Source organism: Candoia aspera, chromosome 7 (genome assembly GCF_035149785.1).
Source record: "Candoia aspera isolate rCanAsp1 chromosome 7, rCanAsp1.hap2, whole genome shotgun sequence".
Taxonomy (NCBI): Eukaryota; Metazoa; Chordata; class Lepidosauria; order Squamata; family Boidae; genus Candoia; species Candoia aspera.
Genome location: NC_086159.1, coordinates 36418671 through 36436143, shown reverse-complemented (window position 1 = coordinate 36436143; position 17473 = coordinate 36418671). Strand labels below are relative to the sequence as shown.

At 36.2% G+C, this 17473-nt stretch overlaps 1 protein-coding gene across 2 annotated transcripts; it reads right to left on the bottom strand.

The window, feature by feature from the left end:
• Positions 1-4033: 4033 nt before the first annotated feature.
• USP44 (ubiquitin specific peptidase 44) lies at positions 4034-12279 on the bottom strand. Of its 2 annotated transcripts, none has more exons than XM_063308866.1 (5): positions 10804-12279; positions 8291-8489; positions 6729-6837; positions 5221-5426; positions 4034-4646 (listed from the first exon to the last, which is right to left on the bottom strand). In XM_063308866.1, the coding sequence occupies exons 1-5, from the start codon at positions 12217-12219 to the stop codon at positions 4447-4449; spliced, it is 2130 nt and encodes a 709-aa protein (XP_063164936.1). In that variant the 5' UTR covers positions 12220-12279; the 3' UTR covers positions 4034-4446. The 2 variants fall into 2 exon arrangements, with proteins under 2 accessions (XP_063164936.1, XP_063164937.1); XM_063308867.1 differs by having other exon boundaries at positions 6729-6795.
• Positions 12280-17473: the final 5194 nt, after the last annotated feature.

Genomic DNA, 17473 nt, shown 5'->3' with positions numbered 1-17473 from the left:
GCAAGTTCTCTAATGTAACTAAGGAAAAAAACAGCTACTGGGGCTTTTAGAATATTTCAAATTACTTCTATATTTTTCTTTTGTGCGAAATATGCTATAAAGTGTAATTTTTAGTTTGGAATGAGTTACACATATTGTTTGAAGTATTTCTAAAAAAATGCTTTTCAGGTATTTATATTACCATATTCTTAGTTGAGTGCTTTGAATGATCACAAATGATTTCTGCATCTCAGCTGTTTCTGCTGTTGCCTTTTAAACTGCCTGGAATGCATTTTGAAATAAATAAATAAATCACAAATTCAGATCTAAAACCAAATAGTTTTTAAAAGTGTCACAATCCAAGGCAGTAATACACTGGAAAGTCTCTCCTATTAGCCCATCTTCTGTTAGAAAAAGTCTCCAGTGTAAGCACAGCAAGCAAATACAAAGCATGGTTTAGTTTTCAGTTGCATTGTGTACATGGTTTATTCTGCTTTGAGTTTAATTACTGTTTTTTTTTCTGAGATGCTTCTATAATAGAGTAGGCTAGGGCTAGCCATTTTTCTTGTAGTGAAATGCTGCACTTTTTTTTTAACCCTTACAAGGGCTTTTAAGAGTAGTAGATGGTGAGCTCATGATGTCACCAGAGTGGGCAAGCATGGAATTTGAGGAAATTTTGCAGCTGGTTGACCTGGTTGCAAAATTAATTAAGCAGGATTGAAGGGGGGAACATGTGGTAAATCCAGGGCTGTACTGTAGACTTAGAATTTTAAAAAACCGATGCAAATACTTCTATAGTATTTTTGCATTGGTGTACAATATAGAAAATTGTATTGGTGTGTCCATGAAGTTACCTGGAATCAAGCTCAAAGGCTATTTTACATTTTTGGCACTTGTGTTGCCCATTAAAACCCTCTCAAATTCCCAGTTTGGGATCTACTCACTTGTGGAATTCTGGTGACTACCACTGAAATATGCTAGTAAGTTCATTCTTTGACATTCACGTATGACAAACACTAGCCACTATTCCTATTCCTGTCTTATTATACTGGCTATTTATACTAACTACAGTGTAAGCTTCTATATTTTTTAATTTATTAGAAATTTTTACTTATAAAAGCTTGATACAAGGAGTTCATCTCCTAGGCAGTATGGCTGAAGCTAATCAAAATTACACAGAATCATATTCTTAACACACACAAAGTTTGAAGCATAGTGTTTTTTTGTTGTTCTATTCAAACGAGTATTAAATCAACTTATAATGTTTGCTTATATGATTAATGGAAGATTTAATAGTTGATCCAAAGGTTTAAATCGTTAAATATTTTGGTGGAGCTACTGTGTAGTAATAGCAGGGCTCATTAAAGTATTGTATAAACTCTTTAAGAGATTTCTTATTTGCAATACTATTAAACTTGGGCAGTTTGAAGCTGCTAAATATATTATAGCTGTGCCAATCAATAATGATCTTAGCTATTGCAATTAAAAATACATTACATGATGCTGAATTCTTAAGCTAGAAGGGATACTTCAGTTTTAATTACTTTTCATGTTTTTGTTGACACTAAAATAATATCTTAAATATTGAGCTCTTATTATGTGTGTTAGAAAAAGGATACAAGTAAGGCTGCAAGCAAGTTGTAACCAGCAGGCTGCTGGGATACAGCTTGTTGCACTGCAAATAGTCTCACAAACCTTGTGGAGAACTGAAGAGAAATCAAGTATAACTCCTAGGGAAAGGAGAGAAACAAAGTGAGAAAGAAAAATAAAGACTGAAGAGGATACTAGGATAAGAGATAGGAAGAAGGAATATAGAGTGAAGTGACTGTTACACGGTTTGCACTCTCAGAATTCAGTGTTGGCCTTCTGTGTCAAAATGAAGAATTTTTAATATTTATATGCGCTATGATTACAAAGACAATACAACTGGAAATAGCTGAACAATCAGCACTATGTTTAAGACTTTTTGAAAAACTAAGTATAAACATTTAGCCTGCTATATTTGGCTTTGTTACATTTAAATGTAACAAAGCTGAAGCCTTGCTTTCACACCATAGCATTTTTTTTTTTGCAACAGAGAAACCAATCTGGTCTTTGATATTGAAGTATCTATTGTTGCTACTGGCATTATTTAAGCTTAGAAGACAAGAGGACAGGGGAAAAACACTTTCTTGGCAGGCATATAAAGAGAAGTTTTTACATACGGAATTTCTGGTTACCTTAATGTAAAGCATAGACTATCAAAAGAACTACCTGAACTGATTGTTCAGACACCAGGGCTTCTTTTAAAAGACTGGATCGGTGTGATCGCATACAAATTCAGCATGCGCAGAAGTGAAATCTGATGCACTGTAATTGTCTTTTACGTTCACTGTTATTGAGATTTTCCTCAGTCCCTTTAATTTCTAAGTCCTTGTTTTTCATATCTTCTGTTTCTGTTCCTCTTTCACATTGTTTTCTTTACAGATAATCTTGTGCATCTTTTTAAGGGGTAAAAGGAAGTTTCTGCCCTCTAAAGTTGTGTTATCTGCCTGCAAATAACTTGCCCTTTACGATGCTTGCTCTACCATGTGTCTTTCAATTGAACCATTTTGTTCTCAAGATAAGACTGAACTGTTGTATCTTTTGCTACCTCATGTGTGATGCAGAAAATAATACATGGAAAGGAAAAGTGTATCTGATTAGGCTTGCCTTGCAAATAATAGCCATTAACATGAAACATGCACAGGAAGGCAAGTTTTGCTGTAAATGAAATTCATAATTAACCACCGTAAGATATCCAAAGCAAATATTTTAATCTCTTCAGAGTGAAATTTGATGTAATTATTATTGTAACTTCGACAAGGGCCCTCTGTATTACAATTACTGGGTTTGGTTTTCTGTGGACCTACTCTGTGGCAAGATATCAATTATTCGAGTGCTAACTCGATTCTTAAAGTTTCCTATGAAGAATTAAAATAGATTTCTATGTAAATTAAGCTACATCTAAAGTCATTTTTGCAAACCCCATTATCAGAAGAAAATTGTGAGAAGGCACGAGTGCTCATTTTCCATGTGAATGTATGTGAATGTATGGCATTAGCAGCCTTTCTGTGCCATTGAGAAACCTCTGCACAGGATGCTTTGCAGCAGACAAGAGAAGAGTTTTTCCAAACCATGGAGAAAAATGTTTGAATTCCACAATTTGAGAGAACTGTAGTTCACATAATTGTTTATATTTAGGACACAATGTAAAGTAGGACAAAATGTTAAAGGCATTTATGGTTTTTTGATGTATGGAGAATTTTAATTTGAGCCTCACTGCTAAAGTAGTATGAACAATGAACTTTATTGCAATCTAGACATAACCTAAATTTCCATCCAGTTTGCTCAGAATGACCCTCTTCCTTAATTGCCAAAGCTAGCCTGTGCCGCAGTTTTGCACTGAATACATGAACGTACATAAAAGGGCAGCTGAAGTTGAAGCACTCAAAAGAAAAAATGAACAAGAGGAGTTTTAAGTTCTAGAGGCAAGTACCCTAGGCTAAAAGTTCATTAATATGAATAGAGAATTATTAGTACACTGAGCAGTGATGTTTTGAATTCTCCTTCTAATAGAAACTGCAAACAGTGTTTAGGAGAATTACTCTATGCTATAGTGATTACCAGACCAATACATCTCTACTGTTAAATCTTAGTAGCTAAAAACCACCATGTTTCCAAGTATTACGTTATAGCAAAAAACAAGACTAGAGTTTTTATTATCATCTTCCATTATTATGGATCTTATTATGGCATTTCACAGATCTAAGTACACTGGACTAGATACGGAATCTTGGCAGAAAACCTGCTAGTCCTGCTTTTCTGTAATTATTCAGGCCTTAGATCAGCAGTATTCCTGGAGTGAAGCCATAAAAAGGCCATGGAAATGGTGTTAATATTTTACTGCTCTTGCTGAACTTTCTAGTGATTTAGTGTTTTATGAGTATAAATGTGAAAAATACTGTACTTAGCTCCTACTTGGTTACAGAAGAGAGAGAACATTTTAACATGACCAGAAGAAAAGATATACACATTTGTTACCATCACATATTTTAATCGTGGAAGTAAGGCAGATTCCTGCAGACAAGATCCATAGTACTGCAAGAAATAGTATAAAACACAGCTTTTAATTTAAAGAAAGTCCAGACTTTGCCCACCCAGATTCCTCATCTATGTTTCCTACTTCAAAATATCAAAATGCTGAAAAACAGCTTGAGGTAAAATTTAAAAATTCAAATGGAAAATGTTATCTTAAAAATAGCTATACAGATATTCTAGTAACTTAGGAAGTTACTACTATAAATGAGTTTTAAAAGTACAAAAGATCTGAACACATACAGCATTTCAGAAAACACATTTTTTTACAATACTGCGCTTACTTGCCTAAATACATGTGCAAGTGACAATTCAGACTTATACTGTACATATAAGCAATTTGGCTTTGGATTAGCTGTTACTTTTTGCATTGGAACCATTAACCTCAGTATTTGCCTGATTTCCAGATGGTGAGTCAAGACCTGACATTCTGCAATGTCCATTCATCAAAGTAACTCGTTGGGTATAAAACAATATATATGCCTGGGCCCTGCATACTTCTTCCATAGTGCACATGGTGAGCTTGGAATCATTGCAGTGAACCCAGAACCCTAGAACAGAAAGAGCAGAATAATAAAAATGGTAACACTGATGTTTTCTTATGAAAAGCACAGGATGGATATTCCTGTAGTTTAAGAATCTACAATTTATTAAGTATATAACCAACGCTGTGCTGAATGAGACCAAAGATTTATCTAGTGCAGCATTGTGCTCCCATAGTAACCAACCACTTCCCGTGTGAAGGCTACAACCAAACTTTCATTCATGCTGTGTAGTAATTCGTATTTAGAGGCAAATAGAGGCAATACTTCTAATATACTGGAAACACCTATCTCTTTCAAAGCTGTCCAATACAGAAACAGCTGTATTTGAAATAATTATAGAAAACAGTTTCTAACATGCAGGGGAAAATGGGATTTCATGCCAGGCAGTTCAGTGAGAGACTGATCTTTCAATGTGATATGTGCTATAATTTTCTCTGATTCCCAGATTAAGAATCTCAAGAATATAAAAACTGCTTATGGCAACAAAAAATTTATCTCCAAAAATTATTGCCATTAAAAAATAACCTCATTAATTGGATTTCTCATATAAATCCAATTTGTGTACTTCCATATGAATTACCTCCATCTGAATTATAGCAATAGGCAGTGTAGTGTCCTGAACCAAATCCTTTCCCATGATGCATCACAACAGATGACAAATCATAGATAAAGCAATCTGGCATGAGGGATTTTAGAGATTTTCTGCAACAGTAGGGTTCCATGTTTAGAATCTCATCAAAGTTGACATGCACACCAATCTTCTCACGATGATTGCGTCCTGACCACCTAAGGAAAAATGAAACATTTTTTTTCTTGTTCATATTCTGAAAGAATATATTACTTACTTTGCTTTTATAAGTTATTAACTTATTTCAGTACTAAATGATTAAGAACACTGTGAACTAAAGAAGAGTATGACTCATTCAGTATCACAGCAATTAATCCAAACTGGGTGATCATCATATCTGCTATTCAATGCAGGAAAATCAGGATTTGACATCCATAACACACAGCTAACCAGACTCTGCTTGAAAATCTCTAATAACAGACTCCCCGCAATCTTGCTACTTTATTTGACATCATCATCAAAATGTTCTTACATTTAAGAAGTTTCTTCTAATATTTAAAATACCTTGTAATTTAACCACAAAAGATCTGCTCTTATAGAAGTATGTGTTTCTTTTGTATTAGCACTCTGGACAATAGTCACACCAGCATCCCAAATTCATTTTATCTCCAATGTCTATTATTACTATTTACTGCCTGCTATTGGAATTTACTTCTCATAGCATGTTTGTGTGATTAGTTCAAATCAATGTAAATCTGTCGTACTTAAATCAATAATTCTGCATCATCATTGGTTCTATAGTGTTTCCAGATACAAATTCTGTAAAGGCCTTATAAGTTTTAAGAGTTTTGTGGGAGAATCTCACCAGTTGTGCCTTTTCCAAACTTATTTGATTAGTAGTGGGAAAATATACTGGACTTTTATCTATTTTTAGTCAAATTTCTCTATACTGCTTCTCTAATTCATTACTCATACAGGTAGTCCTCGTTGAGTGACTGCCTCACTGAGTGAGCGTTCACAGTAATTTTACAACCAATCCTCACATTTATGACCTTCACATGTCTGTAAAGCAAAGGAAAGCTGAAATAAGATAATAAGCAGTGTTGTGGTTTCACTTAGCAACCACTTTGGTTAATGACTAAGTTGCAGGTCCCAATTGTGGTCACTAAACAAGGACTACCTGTATATGGTCCCCACCTCCAGGGAGCTCCCACTGAGGTTTCCAGTGAGTTGTATAGTATTCCTCTCATCTCCAAAGTTTATGGAAAGTTTTCATTTCAGCCCAACTGACAATTTTGCTTTCTCTCACAAAGCCACTTGTTCTGGAATAGGTACAATGTTTAAAGCATTTTATATCAGTTGTAATAATTATTACAAAATGTTTCTTAATTGCTTCCTTAAAGGCATTACAGTAATAGGGATGCCATCTAGATAATGTAGCTTGCTGACTATTAAGAAATAATTACAATTAATCGAATTTTTTTTTAAAAAAAACTCACAGAGAGAGTTTACTATATTACCTGAATCGCTTAAGGTGTAACCGCAGAACCTGAGGTAGGTGGCACACCATAAGCTGCTTCTGTGCCTCTGTGAGTAGAACAGGTTTAGAAGAAAATTTTCTTCGTTTTGCTGTAAGAAAAATAGCCTCCCTCTAATTTATAGCAAATCAAATTCTAAAATTATATTAACACCCTTTAATATGTGCATGATATACATGTTACAAATACAAATGAGGCATTCTAGAACTATTCAAAAATTCAGTAGCTTAATAGAATTTTTGTTTATATAAAGTTAAATTAGAAAGTAATCACTTCAGAACTGTCTGTAGGTTGAGTCATGGCAACTGGATTTCTTCCTTTTTGGTTGAAACGTTTCACTGCTTGTCCAAGCAGCTTCTTCAGTCTGGGCAAAGGTTGGTAAGGGGACCCCATATATGTCTTCCAGGTTGGCTGCATTGTCCCTACACCTGAATGGCTTGTTAATTGTGCCATGGAGGTGTAGATTGTCTTTGGGGTGTCTTACTCCTAAATCCCGTTCATCCCCAAGTGGATTGTTAAGAGTGGCCTTCCTGATAAACTTGTGAAGTGGTCTTCCTGGAGACTAATGAAAGGGCATCATGAAAAATGGGGGACAAGTTGTATGTGAGGGTTCCGCCTCTGCTGAGGGAAGGATTTTCCACTTTGGCATGAATGGATTCCTTAACTCCTCTCTCAAACCACCTATCTTCTCTGTCCAAAATGTGAACATTATTGTCCTCAAATGAGTGTCCTTTTTCTTTTAGATGAAGGTAAACTGCTGATTCTGGTCCTGTAGTGTTGCTCCTCCTGTGTTGTGCCATCCTCTTGTGTAAAGGCTGTTTGGTTTCTCCATTGTAGAGCTCAGAGCACTCCTCACTGCACTTGATTGCATATACTACATTGCTGCTCTTACGTTTTGGTGTTGGATTTTTCATGCTGCCCTTTGATTAGTCTCTAGGAAGACCACTTCACAAGTTTACCAGGAAGGCCACTCTTAACGATCCACTTGGGGAAGAACAAGGGATTTAGGAGTAAGACATCCCAAAGACAATCTACACCTCCATGGCACAATTAACAAGCCATTCAGGTGTAGGGACAATGCAGCTACCCTGGAAGACATATATGGGGTCCCCTTACCAACCTTTGCCCAAACTGAAGAAGCTGCTTGGACAAGCAGTGAAACGTTTCAACCAAAAAGGAAGAAATCCAGTTGCCATGACTCAACCTACAGACAATTCCACCTGGATGACTGAGAATCTTCATCGACACTTTAGAACTGCTATGCAAATACATTTTGATTGGCAGAACAATCAAGATACAATTTATCTATTCCCTGGTAAGCATGCAAAATCCTAAAGGTTGGCCAATGTACTAATTTAATGGTCAAAATTAGATATTTTTTTGTAACCTCCACCTGAAGCATGAAATGTGAGTTCAAAGTTTGTTTCACATTCTGTTAAAATATTTCACATAGGTAACAATTTTTTAAAATAAACCTATTGATGGTAATTAGTACACTACATACATGAAAGTCAGATCCATGAGTACATACAGTCTTTACTCACTGTTGCACTGGTTACAGGCATATATCTTCCCTTCTAAAGCTTCAGTTTCTGTAAACTTGGCCAACATCTCTGTCAACAAACATGGATACTGACAGGTTGTCTCTCTCCCACTGCAGTGGTATCTTTCAGGAAATTCCAGTGACAAGTCCCAGAAAGGCTCTATAGTATTTGACTTGTTGTCACATGCAAGACATGTTACCTGTCAATACAAACCATTACTTAATTTGAATCTCCAGCTCTTTGCCATATTTTTCAAGAATTTAAAACAACAGCTAGCTATGTATGAGTAAAAGATGCAATGAGAAATTACTTGTTTTCTCTCTCATCTTGGAGGATCTTCATCCTTAATTTCAAATGGGTCCACTGCCATTTAAATATTAAATCAAAATTCTGAGTTTTACCATTTTTTAATTTTATTTTAATTTTCTATAAAGTTAAAATTTAATGATTGTTCTTTATATTACATTTTACTACAACCACTATTACTTTGAAAAAAAAATGAAAACATTGGCAGGTGAACCATTTACCACTGATTTTTACTAAAAATGTTCTGGTTACTAAAAATTTATTTTCAGCTAGGGACCTTAAAAATCTATTCTAGTTTGCAAAATAAAAATCAGATGCAACATTATGGCAAACAAACCCATAATAATGATGCTGTTATTTTATTATTAAAATTAATTACTATTTATTGAAAAGGATAACTAGCTTTTCCCTCAAAATAATTTATCTTTGAAATTAATATGGAAAATGACACAAAAAAATCAAGTTCAGGTCATGTGTTTGGGTAAATATTGTATTCTATTCTGTCAGTTATATTATAGCAAAGTACAGTTTCACAGAAAAAGTCATATAATGTCATATAACAATACATCTTAAAATTATATAAACTTCATAAAAAAAGACAGGTCAGATCTGGGAGTCCTTCAAATAGCAAAATATTTTTGGATGGGCAAATTTCACTATGTTCCCAATTCACAAAAGCTCAGAAACTTTACAATTAAGATATTATTGACTGAAGGATGGATGGATGGATTGCATGCTATATCTAATTGTATGTCACTATAGGGGACCCATACACAGCAAAACACTATAAATCTTTTAGTCCAAAAGGCTTATTAACAAGCTTCAATCTCTAAATAAATGCTATAGTGTGAATAACTATACAGGGAAGACCAATGAACAATAAATTAACCAAAATTAAGATGACAAAACAGTCTGAACTATTTGGATATTTGCACAGTATACAATATTTGAGAAATATTTGACCTGAAAGCTTCTCTTGTTCCAATGTAGCTTCCCAATATAACATGCTGCAACATGTAGTGTGATTCCATTATAATGGCAAAATTAAACATACTTTTTCTCTATAGATTGCAAGTGTATTATGCAATGTAGTTTTATCAGCATTTTAAATTAAAAAGTAGATCATAAAGATAATCTAGCGTGATTTATATCTAGCTAAGAAATAATCACTGAGGTAAAATCTTCTAAAAGATATTTTATATTCTAAAGAAAGTACACTCATGATTTATCATTCTGATGTGATCGTTTCTCACTCTCTGCTGATTTTCTTTGCTGTCTCTGAGGTCTTTTAAATTTTAATTCAGTATTTTTTTGCAGACTTACAAAAAGGCAACCATAAGAAAAATGTATTCATAATTTTCTTTAACTTTATTGTAAAGACATCTATAAATTGTATTGAAATTGTTAATGTACAGGAGTCAAAAGGTTAGTATATTAAAGGATACAGAAGGATTAAACACCCATTCTGCTACTAAATAGAAATAATTTTTCGTTTAACCAAACTTTTAAACTATGCAATAGTAAATGCCATTATTTCATGCTAAATTTTTATTTATTCTACTGAATTTTTTTTTATTTTACTTTTGTAAATTACCTCAAGACCTTTACTAAAGAACAGCTATTTTTTTATATTTGTTAAAATAGTTCTAAGTTAAAATTTCATCTACAGGGAATCCCTGGGCAATGTAAATAAAATTAAAATCAATTTATATTTTTATTCAATATTAGTATAACAACTTTAGAAGCAGAAAACTCTTCAAACAGTGAAGGACACAAGAAAGATGAACTTAAAATCTTTGACCTGGCACCAGAATAAATACTGGGTTAATGCTAGTTATACTTCCCTCTGACTCTCAGAGTAAGAGCATTATCAAAGGTAATGTCCCCTTTTTAAATGCATTCTGCACTTCTGCCAACAATGGAAGTCTGTGAAACTGTTTTCTTTACACAAGCCTTTTTATACAATCTTAATATGCTATCAGAATAGTACAGTAAGAAAGAAGACACTCCTTCAATTTAAGAAATAGGTGATGTAGCTGACTGGGAAAGAACTCTGCTTGAAACATACCAGAAGTATTGCTTAGTCAAGATACTAAGTTGGATTCTGATTTAGCATAAGACAGTCATGTAGTTCAGTCCACAATCTTATATTACATTGAATTTTTTTATCACTCACTCATTGAATAATCTTATTCTAATGTATTTACCTGACTTAAAAGCTGTCCATGAAAAATAGTGTTGACCACATTCAAAACTTGTTTAATGAGTTTCCTTTGAGAAGCAGGAATGAGGGCTGGGCTTTTTGCCCTAGCTGTCTCCAATTCTTGTTGGACTTTATCCAAAAGTTCACAAAGAAATTCCTGAGCATCTTGTTGGGCGTAACCACGAAAGGCTGGGATTAGTCTCCACACACAATGGAGCATGGCAAAAGGAGACACCAATGCCCACTTTCCAGACCACATAACTTGAAACAAAGTATGTAATTCATGACAAAGAGAAATGTACTTTGAACTTGGTTCCTTGGGCTGAATAAGTTCCATATTTCTGTTATTTGATCCACCACCACTTAAACCTGATGATGTACTAAATCGCCTTGTGGAAGATGTCTTGTCCTTAACATGTCTTTTCTGTACTTGAACATCAAAGCTAGCAGATAGAGGATGCTTTGTAGACGATCTTGTTTTGCCAGTGGCTGCAACTGCTAACAACTCTTGTGTCTGGTTTAAATCAAGCTTTAAAAAACATTCCCGAAATATGAACAAATGACTTAATACCTGAAGAATAGAGTTCATATAGCATGTATTTCCCAAGTTTCGTAGTCCTGTCACACCAGGAGTCATAGTAGGTCTTCGTTTGGCTGGAGAGTCATTATTTTTTTTTAACTGTACATCATCTGAGGTAGCTGTTACTTTCAGCTCTATATCAGAGCCCAAATTTTGTGGCAATTTTAGTGCATAGACTGAAGATTCTTTGTTTAGTTTTTGCAAGCGAAAGCTTTTCCTTGGTGGTATTTTCTCCATTTCTTCCTTTAACTGGCGCTTTCTCTCTTCTCTTTTCTTCCTAGCATTGACTCGTCTTTCTTCTGCCTGTTCCCACAGCTTGTCTTCTTCTAAAATCCTTTTCCCAGTTGGTGTTAGCTCAAACCAAGTTCTAAATACTTTGCCCATTAATGCATGCCTTCTGTGCCACAGGGCTGTGAACATACGGTCTTGACTCCGAAGCAAGGCTTGAGCATTATTATGTGAAAGATCATCACTTATGCCCATAGATCGCAAAGTCCTGCCACTCCGAGTAGTACAATCATAATTCTGGCTCTTGATTGCACTTAATGTACTTCGTAAAAGTTTTATGTCACCAGTTGCATTATCATTAAGAACATAATCATCACAAAGGTAGCAAAAAACGTACAGCTCATTTACTTCCAATGCTACTGGATGATTGCTTTCCTGAAAGTGCTTTAGGGCATGTTCTTCAATATATCTTCCACAAGCAACATGTGAACAACTGAGGCAGGCCCATACAGATTCTGTAGTATTGCATACCATACAATGCCATTTGTGAGGATTCACTATTGAATGGTCCTGGGCAAGCCGCAGTCGCCCTACATGTTTACATTTATCCATTGTCAGTATTACAACGTTGAGAATATACTACAGAAATCCATCCAACAGTTTCGTAGGCTTTGCATTTTGACCTGAAAATAAGGGAAAAAAGGTTAGATTTTGTTTGCTTTTAGTATCACGCCACAAAGAATGAAACCGCTAAGGCTCTCAGATCAATAGCACAATGAAAGTAGGATCGATGTGTATGTGTTCATAGCTGTCAGTGGGAAGCTATGTAAAACCTTTCAAATCTGAAGCACTGTTTCATGCTCAAAACAGATTTGGCCAGAAATGTTTTGATGCTGTTCTGACCATTCTGGGAATGGTCTGAGGTGAAAACAGCACACAGAGAGACTTAAATCAGAGAAACTTAAATCAATTCCATTTAGAACTGTCTTAGAGAAAATAGAACATACCATTTATTATAAGGGAGACTGCGTGTGTGTGTGTGTCGGTGTGTGTCGGTGTCATGGAGAATGACAGGGCTAAGATCCTGTGGGACTTCCAGTTCCAGACAGACAGGCAGGTACTGGCCAATCAACCAGACATCATGGCAGTAGTCAAGGGCCAAAAGACAGCAGTGGTGATAGATGTACTGTAGTGGTGCCAAGTGAGAGCAACATCAGGAAGAAGGAGTATGAGAAGCTGGAGAAATACAAGGGCCTGAAGGAAGAACTAGAGAGGATGTGGAAAGTGAAGGCCAAAGTGGTGGTAGGAGCACTTGGGGCTGTGACCCCCAAGCTGGGAGAGTAGCTCCAACAGATCCCAGGAGCAACATCAGAGCTCTCTGTCCAGAAGATGCAGTGCTAGGAACAGTTAAGATACTGCGCAGAACCCTCAAACTCCCAGGCCTCTGGTAGAGGACCCGAGGTTGAGGAAGACACATACCACCCACAGGGGTGAGAAGGGATTTTTTTATATTGTGTGTGTGTGTGTGTGTTCAGGAACATTACATGAGAGGTTTTAAAAAATTAATATAGGATAGCCCCAAAGACTTCATGTAGGTTTCTTAGAATAAATGGAAATATATTAAATTAGAGAAAAGAGGAGGGGGATTTTTGAAAGGAAGAGTGACAGTAAGGCAATTCTGTCTCCATAGCTTTTCAGCATAAACTGCCACAATCATAAGAACTGTTTTAATTCATTTATACAAAGGTTCCTACAGCCAGTGACAACATTACCTATGCCAGGTTCTTGTATTTTCTGTTTTAGCTAAGGATCCTTTATGAGCAATGGCCCTTTTTGCAGACAGAAATGAAGGTATCTATCTATCTATCAAAACTACCCACAAAGAGTTCAAAGATAATAACTCATATTTTGCAGTACATAATTGATAAAAATGAAGCAAATGATATGACTTATTACAGGATAACTTCAAGAAGGTGGAATGATAAAGATTCATTAACTCATTTGAATACTTGACCTAGCTTCTTTGAAACTATCAGTTTAAAGAGATATTTGCTACATAAATAAATATTTAAAGAGATATTTGTTGCAAGTAGCCATTGTTGAAGATGGTCTGCTGACAAATTACGATTATAGTACACTGCACTTCCTGCAATACAATTAACAATACAACTAACTCTAGAACTGTGAACCAAAGCCAATATACTGCCTTGTTCAGGAACATGTGTCAACTTTAACTTGTTAGAAAACCTTAAATATTTTAATATAATTATAGGGAAAGTCTTCCAAACAGATAGCGACTTTAAAAAGTAATGAAAATGCTTTCCTTCAAGTAAACTGGAAGTACATACTGCCTCCTAGCCTTTAACAAAAATGTAATCAGTGTCCCAAAATGATCAGATTTGTAATCTAAAACTATTTCATAATAGCAAAACAGATACTAAATTAAATAACAGATAGCTGTTAGATGATACTCACTCCAATAATTTTAATCAGTGTTTGTTTCACACCATTTACCAATTAAATGGGTAATAAGCTAGTCCCGTACCTAGTTTCTTGATTACTATTAGTTGATAAAGCAAACATATAAAATACTGCAACAATACAAGAACAAAATGCTGGGAAAAAGATGTACTACTTTGTTCTTTATTCAAGAAAAATACCCCTTGTGAGCAATTAAACATATGGAGTTTGCTGTGTTGTATATGGTTGTTGCAATGTTATAAGAAATTTAAATTTTGGATCAAAGATGCTATGAAAATAAATTTGTTCTAAAATATTTGAGTCACAGGAACCCTTTGTCTGAAAAAAGCCTCAATATTTATAAAAATATCAGTACCGTAATGCTAGCATGAATTTGCAATATTTATATTAGATACTTCAATGAAACTTAGCAAATATGTGCAGTGCTGACGAAGTAGGAAAAATGCTTTCCTTCAAGTAAAGTGGAAATATATACTGTCTCCTAGCCTTTCTTTAACAAAAATGTAATCAGTGTCCCATGAACATGAAAAGAAGTAAGTCTAGCTTTTGGTGAGCACCATGGTGAACTGACGTGCCTCTAGAACAGAGGGACGCATTGCAGCCGAAAACAGTGCTCGACTGCGGGATTCGGGCTGCTGAAATCCCTCCTGAGCAAGAAGAGATCACAAGATTACCCATATGTATTCTGGACAGCTGTTTTTTTGTGAACAGATAGCAGAATCTGCATTTTTGCGGTCAACTTGCGATCAGCTGGGAGTCGCGGGGTTCCACTGTGCTTATAGCCACTAATGTCACCTATATGGACTCTTAAGATTGGCCAAGGCTCACCTCTTAATCACTTTGGATTTTTTTTTGCTTTATTTGATCAAGGTTAAAATAATGGATTGCTATTTCTGGTAACGTTCAATGGTTTTTGACTGGGATGAGATGATAATGTCTTAAAGATTTTGTTTATTTAAAGAGAGAAATGGGATATGTTTAAATAGAAGTGGAGATATAAATATAAGAGGACGGATTCCAATTGGGTTTAATAGATATGCTTTGTAATAGTTACGTTGTTATTTCCAATAACCCTTAATGGACTTCTGCTGATACCTTGGGTATAGATTTGGGGTGCGTTTTGTTATTCCCATTCACCTCAAAATAGGAAAGCTGACAAACCTATGAAATAGGTTATGTAGCATGTTTCATTAGTTATAACTAGACTGGGATTTATACTCAAATTCTAGCCTATCAGGAAGATAATTGGATGATTCTGAGCCAGGAACTTCTCTTAGTTTATCATACCACACAGGATTGTTGTAAGGATAATGTTTCTAAGTGAACAAAAATGTTTTGCCTAAAGCAGTTCACAATGGCAGGGACACTGCAGACCAACACATTTTATATGATTGAGGAATCTAAGAGAACAAAGAGGATCTCAACTAAATATTGCTAATTAGGTGCTCCAGCCTAGATTTCAGCCAGTTCATTCCATACCACCTGCCCAATTTCCCATTACATCCTTTCTCTTCCTCAGTGTCCCATAATCACTGAGTTATTCAGTGTAGCTATTTTTTCCCTTGTTTTAAAAAAACCTTTGCAAATATCAAGATTCCCTAAGCCTGCTGATTACTTGTGTTTCAATAGTACACAATAAAACTTGACTTTATAAAATTACTATTTCTTAATATATATGCTTAAGATGAGATCCTTGTGTCATAAAGGTATGGGCCCCATTTACGCAAACCCTGCTATTTCACTGGATAATATAGAATGCATTCTAATTCCAGAAATAATGAGATATTTAAAAATATACTGTTTATTTCATTCTGATATAATCTAATTGCAACTCCATGATAACCTGTTAACAAACCTGCTAGTTTATACCTTGCTTCGTAGCAGCTGTTGGATGAGATATATGCACATAACTTATGCCTCACTGTCAGTAATCAAACAGAACAAAAAATTAAATTTTCAAATCCTACTTGTCTATTTATCTTAAGAAGTCTCTTATATTAGAAAATAATTTTGGCTTTTGTGAGGTTTGCTCATTTTAATAAATCTTATCTTCAGAAAATTATATATAAAAACACAGCATTGAGAGGCATATTCAAGATCATTTCCATATTTACAAATAATGTAATCCTAATTGAGAACAGGAAAAAGAATATTTCCTATGTTTTCCAGTGATTATTGACTATTAATCTTGTACCTAATCTGTAGTGGCCATCAAACGAATGCTGGCAGTTTTCCTGATAATTAGTACCTTCAATTTCCAAAACAAAGATTCACGTGGAAGACAGTGTTTCAAAGAAAAAGGCAGCCAATTGAGTATCCAACTACAATTCTTCCTAGCCTAATTTTTAGGCATTACCAGCAGTACAAACATATTTTAACTGCAGCAAACACTTTCTCCAGAATGTGTTTCTATTACCCTGCCGGCAGAAATCTTAATAGGTTCACAACGCTTCCTTCCTTTTATCACTTTCTTTCTTTCTTGTATGGTACAGCGAACCCATAAAAAAAAAGCAAGAGTAACCCCGTGATTAGATTCATTCATCCTGTTATGCTATAGGTCGTTGAATAAACTCCATATTGCCGACTTTCCAGGGCACAGCGCGATGAGTAAACGCACATGAGAAAGTTTTAAACACTTCCTTATTAGCCAACCATTTCAGTCATCCAAAACGGCTTTAGCCTATAAAGCTCAACAACATTTAGAGGAAACTCTGAAGTATTAGTGCGAGGGAGCGGGGCAGGCAGAATGAATAAGAGAATTACAAGAGAGTGGATTAGTCCCGCTCACTCAAAAGTAGAAAATTAAGCAACCCGCTCCAAGTTCCGGGCTCCCCTACCCAAATCAGTAGCGGAGCCTCCGAATTTAGCCTTACTCCTCCACGCAAGGAGGCAAAACCGCAAAACAAGAGTTGCACGGCCGAAGGAGGCTTCCCGGGCCAACGAGACAGGGGTTCCTCGCCCGGCTTCTTCGAGGGGGCCAACACCGTCTGGGACCGGGACCGGGACGGGGCTGCCCGAGGGATGGGCAGGGCCAAAGGTCAGCGGGAAGTAACGGGCATCCCCTACCTCCTTCCCACCCCCGCTTGCACCAGGCTGCCCCACCGGGACCCCTGCTGCCGCCAGGAAACCGGAGACGCGCTAAAGTCCGCCAGCTCTCACCCGACTGGTCCGAGCCAAGCCGGTGGCCGAAGCCACTCAGCTACTCGGTCCCCCGCGCAACCGCCGACCTCGCCAGGCACCTTCCCTAGGAGCCGCCATCTTGAGCGCCTCGGGCTTCTTGGGTTCCCAAGCCCCCGCCCCTCTGCGCGTCACGCCGCTGCTCCCTCCGGCAGGTTCTCTGGCTCAGGCACGGCGGGGATTCCTCGTGTGAGGTGGTGCTGGCGGT

Excerpts from the sequence above, each read along its gene's own strand:
- USP44 (XM_063308866.1), bottom strand. The coding sequence starts at position 12,219 with ATGGATAAATGTAAACATGTAGGGCGACTGCGGCTTGCCCAGGACCAT. Across the intron at positions 8,490-10,803 it reads ATGGACAGCTTTTAAGTCAG|GTAACATGTCTTGCATGTGA; the intron begins GTAAATACATTA and ends TTGTATTGACAG. Across the intron at positions 4,647-5,220 it reads TTGCTATAATTCAGATGGAG|GGTTCTGGGTTCACTGCAAT; the intron begins GTAATTCATATG and ends TTTCTGTTCTAG.